Genomic DNA, 13087 nt, shown 5'->3' with positions numbered 1-13087 from the left:
GTGTGTCTGCCTCAATAATTTAAACATTTTCCATTGCGTGAACTTTACTCTTCAAATAACCGCAGATTATACCTGGCATGTCAGGGACTTCTGCAAGCATTTATTCTTCAATACTCTTGCAACTTGCACACATAACTAAATTTGGCTTTCCTGAAATCAATTCCCCAACATGCTACCTGGTACCCCAATTCCAAACACATGCACAGAGAACTTCACTGTGCACTGAGCTCCTCACCGAGTAACACACAGTGCCACACTAAAGCACTTAAAACCATATCTGTGCAGATAACAAACAGCATCTGAGCTGCCTCTGACTCTAATGCACTCAACTCAGTGACATCTAGATGGCAACAGACCACTATTTCCATAGGTGCCCTGAGCAAATCAAGCTACACAATGTTTTCTAAAAACAGCTACAGCGAGTCTACAGCTGCACAGCAGGGAAAAAAAAAATCAGAAAGCATCTATCACTTATTAGATGATAAAAACATTTCTACTTACAGAGGACTGAGCTCCCTCAGAGCTGAACCGGTATGCTCCAGAGCTATTGTACGTCCCCACTGAACACCGGTAGTCTGGTGACCACTGGCTACTGTGTGAGTTAGAGAAGGTCACACTGCTGCCAGAAGTGATAGCACCATCTTCATAATCATCCTGGTCGTAATCATAGTCTCCGTCGGGAGAAATGACTTCCCCAGAATCTGGGGGTCTGCAGGATACATTTTCTGGCATGCAGTACGTGGATTCGCCGCTTGAAGAGTTGTGGAGACTCACTGTGTCATGGCCAGGAGGTAAGACCATGGTGTCGCTGGCAGCAGGAATTGTTGGCACCACGGTATCATTCATATAAGGATCTTCTTCTGAGGAATCATCGCTTGTTCTGATGCCACTGGTCCTTTGATCAGAATGGCCATGCTCACTTGGGTTGGGTGAATCTTTAAATGCATCATCATCGGCTTCAAAGCCCTCATCTACCTCCTCCTCAGGATATGGCTGGCTGAAGTTAAAATTGGGCTTTTCACTGCAGGCATTTCCAGTCTGTTCAGCCAGCTCAGCAGGATACCCACTGCCCACAGAGAGAGACCTCTCAATGTTTCGGACACATTCGTCAATCTCATCGAAGTTCAGAGATTCCAGGAACTCCTGGGCTGCTCGACAGGCTTCATCCTCAAGCCGCCGGAGCTCCTCATCTCGGCGCTGCTGCAGCCTCTGTAATGAAGCCTCTGTCAAGGATAGCTCCTGCTGCTTCTTCACGCGCTGCAGGTCTTCGATTTCTTTTTCCAGGCGCAGGATTTCTTCCACCTGCCTGCTTTCTTTCTGCTTCTCCACCTCCTGCTTCAGCTCTGCCTCCTTCTGAGCTTTCTGAATGGCAGCCAGTTCCTGCTTCTTTCTCTCTTCTTCAGCCTGTAGAAAAGTAAAATGAAACAAAATAAAATTCAAGTTAGGCCCCTAAATGCAAACTTCTTTTTTAAAATTTATTTCTAAAGCTCTATACTCCACCATGCTTATTCATTTAAAAAGAGCCCTATCTTCATATCAGCAAGAAATGAAAAGGAAAGAAAAAGAAAAAAATTAAGGCACTATTACATTTGCTCAGAGATAGCTGAGCAGAAGAAGTCCAAGTATGTGCAGAAAATTCAGTCTTTGCCGGAAATTAAATGAAGCATCAGGTGAAAGAAATTTCCATGCAAACTATATTGAGTTTCCTTTGGCTTTATCTGCCAGCTCCTGTAATTAGTTTAGTTTTAATGCTACAGGTACCTTTTATTTTTTTAATTGCTGGGTTGAGATACTCAAATAAACAGTGGCTGAAAGCATTAAGAATATAATTTACCTGCTGGGCAAGACGCTCTGCTTCTTGCCTTTGTCTTTCCCTAAAAGTGAGTGAAGAAAAAAAGTCAGTCAATCAAGCTCCACATAAGCTCATCACATTCCTTTGCTATGGCAAATAGCTCATCTTACAGAGATCATCTGCCACCTGGAAAAGACAGCCGAAAATAAGATCACAACGAATATGTTTGTGAATATGAAACTACCATGATAGCTGTATGAGTCTTTAAGCAAAAGCAGCAAAGGTTTCCAAAGTCAATTGTTCAAAAATAGCCTGAAATAAAGGTTTTCAGACCAACACCTAATATGGCACAGGCAGGAGAGTGATGTGAGCCAAAGACTGCACCTTTCTTCCTCCTCTTTTCTTCTTTCCTCCTCTTGTCTTCGCTTCTCCTCCAGTCGTTCCCTGTAAAGACGCCGAGCAAGCTGGCCTCGCCGCTGCTTCTGAAGGACTGTGGCTGCTTTCTTCAGGCACAGGAACTTCTTCCTACCGCTGAACGCTCTGTAGTTCTTCTGTATCACAACCACGTAGTAGAGAACCTTCTTGTACCGCTTTCTGGGGAGAGAAAAAAAAGAAGCAAATTTGTAATGAAAGAGTTGTGAGGGATCTTGCCATGGTGACTGCAATAGTGAGCTCATGATAGTTCTAGCTCTGTGATAGCTCCCCCACTGTTTGCATTCTTCTCCCTTTGAGAAGCAAGATTCTCTCATTTCTTGACAGCACTGCATGTGTCTTCGTTAAGGAAATACACATGTTCTTACATGTTCTTATGTCCCTGCCAAGGAGATGCTTAAAAAGACAGTTCTGTGTGTGTGCACACATGCAGAGAAAGAATATATACAGTCATCCCACAGCTCTGAAAAGAAAGACCATGCATAGCAGGATAGCTGGCATTAAAAAGGGAATATTGTTTTTAAGTAACACACTGGTCAGAATATAAGAACAGGACTAATAAGCACATGAAAAGAAATTGCCTCATTATGCAAACAAGCTTCCTTAAACTGTCCTCAATTGACTTGTAGAAAAAGCAGAGAAATAAATAGATGCCATGAACAACTCCACCTAACACATAATGCATGAATCCAGGTAAACAAGTCAAACATTAATCAGTTACATAATGTCTTGGTTCTCCAAGAACCAAGTGGATTAGTTTTATTTTCCTTCTGTTTTCTTACCATGAAGAAGCAAAGATGAAACAGGATCTCAGCTGGGAGATTGGGGCAGCCCCACTAGTTGCTCCTAGTTGCCACTCAACTAGAGTTCCTACCATGGCTCCAATGCCATGATACAATCAGATGGATACTGGTTGACCTTTGAATTTCTGTATTGTCCTATTCATTATATTAAAACAATTCAAACTTGGGTATTTTCAGCTGATATTTTCAAAAGCCACTTACAGGATTTGAATGCCTGGCCCCTAGGGAAAGTTGAGAATTGTGCCAGAAGGATTTAACCTTAAAACTCATCCATTTATTTCAAATCCTTACTGCTAATGTTCTCATGTCGTCACTTACCGGGCTGCATAACCTAAGATGTGCGCTCGGATGATCATTGCTGCCTTGGTGACTTCCACTTCTCGCTGTTTCTCCAACTTGTGTTCTAAGGACTCCCGGAGAAACACCTACGTAAGAAAACTTCTGGCTTAAGAAATTTTGGTGAACATATTTAAGGGAGAGTCAGACCAGCCCAAGCAGCAAGCCTCAACTGTGAATTCAGAGAAGAGTACTATTTCCTCGGCAGAAAAGAGAAAAACAAAATGTAGTCCCCTTAAAAGAAAACACCTGCAGATGATCCTCTAACTTTGGATTTCAGTGGGAAGGGTCAGATTACTCTATTGTATCTTTTAACTAGGAGCAGGTTTTTTTTCCAAATATAATGTAATTACTGGATTCATCCAATAGCCTTTCCTAAGGCCAAAGAAGCTGCAGGACTTCGCATGAACTTTCTAATCAAAGGGGCAGAAATACCACCCCCATAATTTACTTTTTTCACAGGCACATCAGGCTCCACAACCCCTTACAAGGCTTGCTGCTTCCAAAGACATTGCTGCAGGACAGCAGAAGTAGGCACAAAATGAGAGGGCCTTCATGTTCACATCGACTCAACAGTGTTTTCCTGCTGTTACATGGAGAGAGCCACTGGGGCCAGACAGCCCACCACTGCCAGCCACCCTCCCACACACAGAATGCTTCCCAGCTCTCTTCCAAGCACTAACCTGGATCATTCACCTGCATGCCTGTGTCTCAGAGGCAGCTGACACATGGCTTTGACATAAACTGAGCTAACAGACTATTTTGCCTTAAATAAATAAAACTGCTTCTCCAGTCAAGCAGGGGCATGGGGGAGGCAGCTTTCCTCTTCCACCTGCCTTGACATCTGCTCTTTACCACACACTCACATAGTGGTGAGCTATCCGCTGTCAGCGCTTTTTCCAGCTCTTCTCAACTTTTCTTTTTTAAAGGCCAAGTATCGTGGTGTCAGCTATAGGTGACAACAGCCTGGCATGCTGCTGCCTAACACATGGGCAGCTGGAAATAGCAAGTTCAGTGACACTTTGATTATGTGGGATGAGAGCCAGGATGCACACCACAACCTGGGGATGAGGAAAGCTCCTGGACAGGGTGGGCTCTTCTAAAGGAGGATGGCTGCAAAAACATCTAAAAGCAGGAATGCATCTTTGAAGTGCTGGGTGTTTTCTCTTGATGTGAAAAAAACCCCAAAAACCCAACCCAAAAATCCCTCACTCCCTCCCCCCAGAAAATCAAAACCCAAAACCCAATGGAGTTTTGGGGGTGTTCACATGCAAAAGAAGCTGTTTTTATCTCTGCAGTTTTGTGAAAAAAGTCATCATCAAAGCCAAAGCAGGACTTTTAAGGAGAGGCATAGTTCTGAGTTTTGAACAAAGCTATAAAGGGACTTTCTAGCACAAATTACCCAAGAAACAGGAATGGAAATCCCACAGAAAGTCTCAAAGTCCCAATGTCAGAGCTGCACTGGACAGCTCTTTCTATATGAAGTTTTCCCTCACAGAAAAAGCCTTTTCTTTCACTCAGTGGGCAATCTTTCTTTGCTCTACACACAGCCTTTCAAAAACGCAGCAAAATTCTTCAGAAAAGCATTCAGCTACTTCTGGAACAAAAACGGATGGTAAGCAGATGTTAAGCTCAGGCTAATGCCTTTTCCTGACCAGGTGCATTGCAGCTTGAGATGTAAATGACAAGGAAAAAAAATCACACTGAAGCCAAATCATCACAATGTCATTATTATCCCTTTAAAATAATATAGGGGCAGGATAGTGCCTCATGCCACGTTCAGTCTGAAAGCAGTGTCCTCTTGTGCTCTGCTCCTGTTTATGCAGTCTCACAAATGCTCAGGCAGCTCCTGGGGGAGGATGAGCCCTGGCCACAGAAAGGGAACCTACAACAGAGCTCTGGCTCCTGCCAAGGTCCTGATGAGCAGCTGATGAAAACAATTTCTGATAAACATGTGTCCCTAAGATGCCAAAGCACTCTCCAGGGTCCATGCATAAATACTGTTAACATCTGAAATAGGATGGGATGCACAGCCCAGGTCTGCAGCCGAATGCTACCACTGTGCTATCTGTAAGCCATTGGCTACAAAAATAGGATGGAAGATGACATCAAGGGCCATCAGAGTATTTCAGATTATTTCTTCTTTCTTACAGTAACTGTAAGATGATTAAAACAACTGTCAGAATGCACATCTAGCAGTACTTAAGCATACAGAGGGAGAGAAGAAACCCTTCCAAACCATTCCAAACCAGCTGTGGGGAGAAGAGGGGGAAGGAAAGAGTATTTCCTACAGAAATCAATCAGATTTTACAAAATATATTTGCTACATTATGGCACTAAAAAGGATTTTTAAAAAGTTTTTAATATTTAGGAGATCTCAAATCCTGAAATGGGGAATCTTCTCTTGAGTCTGCAATGCTTTCACATCATGTGCTGAAATCCAAGAGCACAAATCACAAGCTGTTGTCTACAATCAAATTTGCAAAATGAGCACGTACAAACACCTGGATTGTTACATTTCTCAAATTAAAATTGATTCATTAACTTATTCTAAAATAATTTGACATTTTTTCTTTAAAGAAACAGAATGTGGGCCAAGTTCAGGTTGTCTGGTACAACACATATCAAGGTCTAATGTACTGCTAGAAAAGACTCAGACTGGGATGGCAAACACACTTGGAGCTCAATTCTGCCACGTGAACACTGGCTAAAATTCTTCTTCTGATTTCTGCCACTGGAGAGGTATTGGTTAGGTTGGTTTACTAGTATTAGTGGGGCTCCCTGCAGAACAAAAGTGTTACTGCACATGTTCCATACTTCTAAAAATTAAAGAATCTCAATTTTAAGTTCTGACCCTCACCAGTGCTACCACTTGTGAGAAGTGACAGAGAATTCAGGTGGACTCTTTCTCTGTGACTGAAATCACAGAGTTAAAAATGCAGTTCGTGTCTTAGCAAATTCCTCAGCACAACCATTAATTGTTGGTTTAAGAGTTTCAAGAGCACCAAGGGGCATGTGCAGCTTCTTTAAAGGCCAGAAGTAATTACCATTAGAACCACATCTCTGCAGCTGTGCAGTCTAAATCCTGTCCCCTCAGTTTTGTACATGGACCAGCACCACAATATGCACAGTCAGCTTATTTTACCTTATTTTTTCCAAGCTGCCATTCAGTACTTGTGTTGTCATACAGACGAAGTAAGACGGCACATTTCTCATTTAAATCTTCAGGGAGAGTTAAGTTTCTCATGAGGACTTTATACCTGGCAACCAAAAAGTATTTATTGCTTCATTTAAGAGATAAAGTTCTATTTTGGCCACATGATTCTTTTTACTTTTGTTCCTCAACATGGTACCTGTGACTTACACTTGAAGGGCACCAGTCAGTGTGTTTACCTTTTATAAAAGTCTTGAAAGGGCCTCCGGACAGGGAAACCAGCCCTCCGAATCCTGACCGTCTCCAACATCCCAGAATAGCGCAGCTGGTTAAGCACCACTGTCTGATCAAACTGGTCTGGCATCTGAAATGAGCAGGTTCAAAACAAAAATTTTAATAGCAATGGTTAGAGATGTGGGGGGAATAAAGAAGGGCAAATTGTATGAATCTGAAATGCACAGAGCCTAATAACTGGCTACACAATGTCTTAAAGGATATTAGCAGTCCTGAGCATATAAAAATATCTACAGAATGGAAATCACAGGGTAATTATAGAATATCATTTCCATAGACAGAGCATTTGCAGCCATTTGATCTAATCAACTGTCTCTTTCCATTTCATGTGTATTTGTAGGCTATTGCTGTGTAGGCAGAAACAAAAGAAAGAAGCACAGGCAGCTAATAGGTTAACAGCTATAAGCTTGACTATTTTGCTTCTTCAGCAATTGAATTTAAAGTCCCTGTAGAGGCTCCCAAATGTTGAATACACACAAATACAAGCCATATGGATTTAATAAAAAACAAAACCAGAAGGATGGAAAATATTCAATTTTTAGTGTATTGACAATTATCTGCTATGGATAGGAAGAAAAGTTTCCCAGTGGTCCCTCATGTCTTAAATAAGATGTATTTGAGAGTTTCTATTTATTGCTATTCTGAACAGTAGAAATATTCTCTTATGTAAACAGACTACCCCCCACCCCTGCTTATCTGAAGTAAGCTTCCCTTGGTTTGCCTGCAGTTCTTTCAGAATTGTTTTCCCATCAGAAAACAGATAACCCCACAGCCAGTCAGTTATGAAAACCTGTGAATACTAGTCAGTATGGTTCTGCCACTGTGAGCCTCAGGAATGTTCTCATCCCATCTGAGAACCCCCCAAGTCACCTGTGTTTTCACCATGGTTTGAGGTAACCCAGACAGAGCCATGCAAAGCTGCTCAAGACAGCACTAATTGCTGCCTTGCAAAACACGGCCAACCCCCATAAGGAAATGCCACCACATGTAAACACATCATTTAATTCATCAGCATGAATTATCACCATCCACTTTAATCTATCAGCTGACCCTCCTCCACAGCCACTTGCAGAGCTGGAGCACTGTGTTCAGTATTTTGCAAGTTCAGGAGGCGGGATCTCACAGACAGAGTCAATGGTTCACATAAAGATCTGAAGTTCTTCAGCTGACAGAAATGATAGCAAGATCAAGCCCTGGGAAACAGTCAATCAGAGAACTGTCTTGTTATTTATTAACTGACTTTAATCATGTCTTTTGTTCAACCCAACAAACAAGTCACTCCCACAGATTTTAACTTGACAAATAAATTAAAATTAACAAATAAATTACACCCCCAAACTTTAACTTTTTATAAAAAGTACCTTCAGGAAAGCGCAGGCTCAAAAGTTCATTTTAACTATCTAGCACAACCTTTTCCATCAGTGCCTTTATTCATGAACAAAATTCTGTGTGCTGGTGGGAGCACCAGAGGGAGAAAACTTCTCTGTGAAAGATGAGAACAAACTCATCTTCCTCAACAGTATATTTCATTTGGATTTTGCCACCGCGAGTAAAATCTCTGTATTTCAGTGAACACGCAGCATGAATGCTTTCAGTGAGGGTATTGATAGTGTCGTGGCTGGTATTGCCAGCAGGGCTTCCTGTATGTGCCCACTGTATGGCATCCAAGTGTCAGGGAACCAGCCTGGCAAAGCTGCCCTCTGCATGTCCACGGCTGCCTCTTGCTGTGCAGGTGGCTGATGATGCCCGATGGGAAAGGCAGGGAATGGACACAGACGTACACACAGAAATCGTAAGGAAAAGCTTTCACTTTTCACCCTGTGTAACTCAAGGCTGATGCTTGACACAAACAGACACGGCTTTTTTTTTTTTTTTTCTTTAATGCTAGAACCACTTTTAGTCCTTTTACACTACCCAAACTTGGTGGCTCAAAAGGTGACATTTTTCTCAAGACTTGCAAACACAACAGTATTTTCCGTGTGCTGAAGTGGGCAGGAAGATGCATGGATGGCAGTGGGGATACACCACAGCAAGGCAAAACGCTGATGACATGACAGATGTCTCTATCCCCGGGCAGCCTCTTCCTCTGCAAGGGAGCAGCTCCTGCTTTGAGAGACAGATGGCTGCTGTACAACCTAACCCTTTTGTTGCCACCTCCAGGCACTTAGCAAGCCAAAAGTCAGCACCACACCTGGCTTGAAAGCTCATGTTACTGTTTAAAAAAAACAACTTGTGTCGCAACGGAAGGAGAAACATTTTGGCAACATTTTCCCTACAACTGCAGAAGTTTGAAACAGCCCTTCTCTGTCACCAGAAGGTGGAAATGTCACACAGATACCTAACTTCAAACGCCTGCATTCTTTAAAAAAAGCATTAAACATTGCAAGAGATGTTGGCATGCTATCAACACAGGACAACATGGAGACCATTGCAAGTTTCATCAACCACTTTAAACGCCTACTCCATCACTTTACATTACTTGCTATTTTTAATTACTCACAGGCACTTGAGACATGAAATTTAAGGGTCAAATCCTCCTGGTATATCATTGTAATTGCATCTGCAGCAATCTGCTTTGAGTAAACTGAGGGTTGGTGATAAGAGATACGTGTGACTCATCTCTTATGCTTTTCAATATGAAATACTAAAAGATTACCACCGTGCCCCCTCCCTCCCCCCCTCCCAACTGCAAGGATAACCCTAAGCATGATTTCCAGCAGGACTCCTCACAATTAGAGAAATAAATTGTGTGTGCCTTTATTGAACCAGAGTGCAAGGACTGCACATATCCCACTACTGAACTGCAGACACTTCCCAGACAGAGTGACAGCCATCTCCACTTGAACACGGCTTGGTGCACCAATGAGTTAAACTTGCAATAGTATCATATCTCCATGCAAAGGGTTACCTGTGCAGCTGATGATCAGCTTTCCCTCTTTACTGCTGCTCCTTCAGACTTCCTGTTGTAGGTAAGCAAGCTAACTTTCCAAATGATACCAAAGTAATACAGGACAGGACTCAGCTCTGGGGTCTGCTGAATTTCTAGCATTATTGCTGTTAAAAGCTTGACTCACAAATGAAAACTTTGGAAGCAACTGTATTCTCTAGGAAAACTTCATAGAGACAACAGAGCCATGACTGACTTTAAAATAGTACATCTTCCATAGTAAAAATTTGAGGTCATTCCTAAAACTCAGACTCCAGCAAAGTAAGATAAAATTTACAAAAAAAAAGGCAACAGAAAAGGAAGTCAACAGATAGATTCCAAAATTGTCTCTGAGATGCAATCAACCAAATTTTCAATAGATATTTCACTTTTATCATGGAATGGCAGCACTGAACCACTCCAGCACACAAAATCATCTAACAATAGCTAGAATCACATCAGTCAAGTCATGTTAAGGCACTGAGCAATATCAATGTGAAATTAATAACTACAAGCCAAGTCTGTTCCACATGATAAGGGTGCTTTTATTTTGTGGGGCAGACACAACTTGTAATTCATGATTTCTTGGATCCAAAAGTCTCCACTAAATTTGCACCAGACAGCACCAAAGCCAAGACTTGAATATGACCTGGAGTCTCAACTGGCGAGACTTTGGTTCCTTAAGCTGCTAAATGCTTGCTCTGATCTGTATTGAGTCTCCCAAAGGGCAAAGCTTCTGCCTGAAATCACAATTAGAAGCAGCCATTAGGACAGACATCTAACACTTACCCAGAATTTTAATTATAATTTTTTTCAGATTACAGCCTGACTGAGCTTTAAGAAAAAACACCAACCCCTTCCTATGGACAGTACTCTTAGTGAAAACCCCAAGGTCTGAATAACAGAGAGAACACACCACTTTCGTTCTTTCTGTGCATCATTTGCACAGAAATCAATCATCTGCTGAAACACAGAGCACACCTGACTTCACCCTGTGGAAATCCTTCTTCCTCCCTGAACTCCTGGCTGCCTCACCAGAGGACAGACACAATAATGGCAAACGACAGCAGCATCATGGACTTTAGGTAGGCAGGAGGGAGTTCATGCAGAGACTGGCAAGAGGGATAGGGGTGAGAGGAGAGAGGGAAAAGATCCCACTCCCTTGGTTCTGGATTTCTCTGTAAGAACTCGAGCAGAATTATGTCAGATTTGCTACTATGCCTTAAAATTGTTGATTTTCCTGGTTTAAGAAAGTCTTTTGTGGAAGATATATGCAGAGAAAGAAAAGATAAAACAGATAAGATGTAAAAAAGTAATTTTAAAAATTTAAACACCAGTAACCTTTTTCAGTATCTTAGTTTCTTTAAATCTGCTCTTTTACTCCTAAAATGAAATCCTGACAGTTTTACTCTAGAGAAAACCATCAGAAATTTAAAAGAGGTCACTCTTTCTCTGCTTTATAGGGGTTTTGGAACTAGTTTTCACATACAAATGCATATATTTTGTCAGAACTAGCAAGACTTACTAAGGTAGATGTTTCTGAAATGGTCCCCCTCATCTTCTGATTTCATTTAACAGCTCCATGAGTCAAAACAAGCACCAGGCTTTCCTCACAAACAAGTTTGAAAAATATGACTGACTTAATTTCTAATATTTATAATCTAGCTGAACTGATATGAAGAATCCTGCATGCCCATTGCTTGCCTTTTTTAAACCAAATGATGCTCAGTGATTCTCATCCAAATGTACTGCTTGGCAGCCTTTATTGGTGTCAAGGATTAAAGCAAATAACCTGAAAGAAGTAAAATGGAAATGCCTTCCCCTGCAATAGGAAAATGCTCTGTGATGCCAGGACAGGCAGGGATAAAGCCTGTCAAACCTGGAGATTGCAGCTGCACTGCTGTGTGTGTCATCCTCCAACAAATCATTTCACCCCCTGCTTTTCTAGCCATCATTTCTTCAGTCATTTGCACCACTGGCTTTGATGACAACAGTTTATTCAACAGATTTTCAACCTCAGAATTTATGTATTTCCAGCAAAAGGAGCAGTAAAACCTGTGCATGTCCTGCCCAAGGACCTGGAGTATCAGGCCCCCTCACCTAAAAGCCTATTCCAAAGGAAGAAACCGTCCACGTTTTTCTCTAGCATGCTATCAGCTCTAACTGGAACAGATTTGGGTTGAAACACAGAAAAGTCTGATGTCTGCTTTGTTTTGGAAGGCATTATCTTACTGTCCCAGAGTACTTGTGTCCAGAAAAACACCATAAAAATATAGGACAATAGAAACAAAGAACATGCCACAGCTATTATTTATTCAGGATTTCTACTGTACGGCACTGGCAAGTCAAGGAATATTTGAATAAACCTGACATAACAGTAAGTGTTTTACATGTCCAAAGTTCTTCTGACCTTTTTCCACTCACCCACTCCAAAAATCCATAAAAAGCCTTTTAAAATTACTAACACTGGTTAGTGTTAGTGGTAACTTGCTAGAAAAAGAACATGAGTACATTGCAACAATCCTTGTGCCTCGTAAAAGTTCCGCTGCGAACTCCATGCCAGATTTCACTGTAAGCTCAGTAATGACATGCTGGCTCTTTTTACAGTCTCTACAGGTCTGAACGTGAAAGCACTGCATTTACCAGCAGCAATCATTTACACCATTAGCTGATCACTTCAACTCCTACTACTGCATCTGACCTGCATCACTCATCTTCCAGCCCTAAGTATTTCAGATAAGAGACAGACTGCAAAATTAGCCACTCTCATGCCACAGGTTAGAGTTTCCTGTGCTAAAAATAGTACTGCATAGAAGGAACACTGTAATTCTAGAGGTCTTCTACTCTACCAAGACAGTCAAAGCAGGAGACTCAATAAATGAATGTGAAAATGCCTTTGTATTTATATTCAGCCTGTCACCCAGCTTACTTTACAAGCAAGGGCATCCCAAGGACATTTTTAAGACTGCAGCCCATTTAAGAGCTATGAGGCTCTTAAATGCTACATTTGCTACATTGCTACACTGACTATTTGCACTGGTGTTTAAAGATTTCAGCTAGGTCAAGACACTATTGAATTAGATCCATCCACAAAGATGCTGTGGTCATTTTTCAGGTCCTTCCTGACTATATTCAGTAAAGAGAAGAGCTGGAAGTAGCTGCTTTGTTGGGGAAAAGACACTTAAGTGATTCTGACTGGCTTGCTGAGATTTCAATGCTTTTATCAACAACAATAAAATCACAATTGCAGGGCTATTTAATATACTTTTTATTAGTAATTGTCCCTGTACTCTTGCATTTCAATCTTTCTGTTTGGTTTGTATGGACTAAAAGCTACCCTTCAGTACAAC

General features: G+C 41.6%; 1 protein-coding gene across 1 annotated transcript in view; it reads right to left on the bottom strand.

Annotated features, from left to right (window-relative positions):
• Positions 1-13087, bottom strand: part of MYO10 (myosin X) — a 159225-nt gene that overhangs the window by 22790 nt on the left and 123348 nt on the right. The window contains exons 20-25 of the mRNA XM_015619332.3: positions 6757-6881; positions 6509-6623; positions 3346-3452; positions 2177-2386; positions 1835-1874; positions 502-1404 (exon numbers count right to left, since the gene is read on the bottom strand). Of these exons, the coding sequence (XP_015474818.1) occupies positions 502-1404; positions 1835-1874; positions 2177-2386; positions 3346-3452; positions 6509-6623; positions 6757-6881 (1500 nt within the window). The remainder of the gene's footprint in view (positions 1-501; positions 1405-1834; positions 1875-2176; positions 2387-3345; positions 3453-6508; positions 6624-6756; positions 6882-13087) is intronic.

This window comes from Parus major, chromosome 2 (genome assembly GCF_001522545.3).
Source record: "Parus major isolate Abel chromosome 2, Parus_major1.1, whole genome shotgun sequence".
NCBI classification, from domain to species: Eukaryota; Metazoa; Chordata; class Aves; order Passeriformes; family Paridae; genus Parus; species Parus major.
The sequence above is the reverse complement of the archived record's forward strand: the minus strand, read 5'-3'. Positions and strand labels throughout refer to the sequence as shown.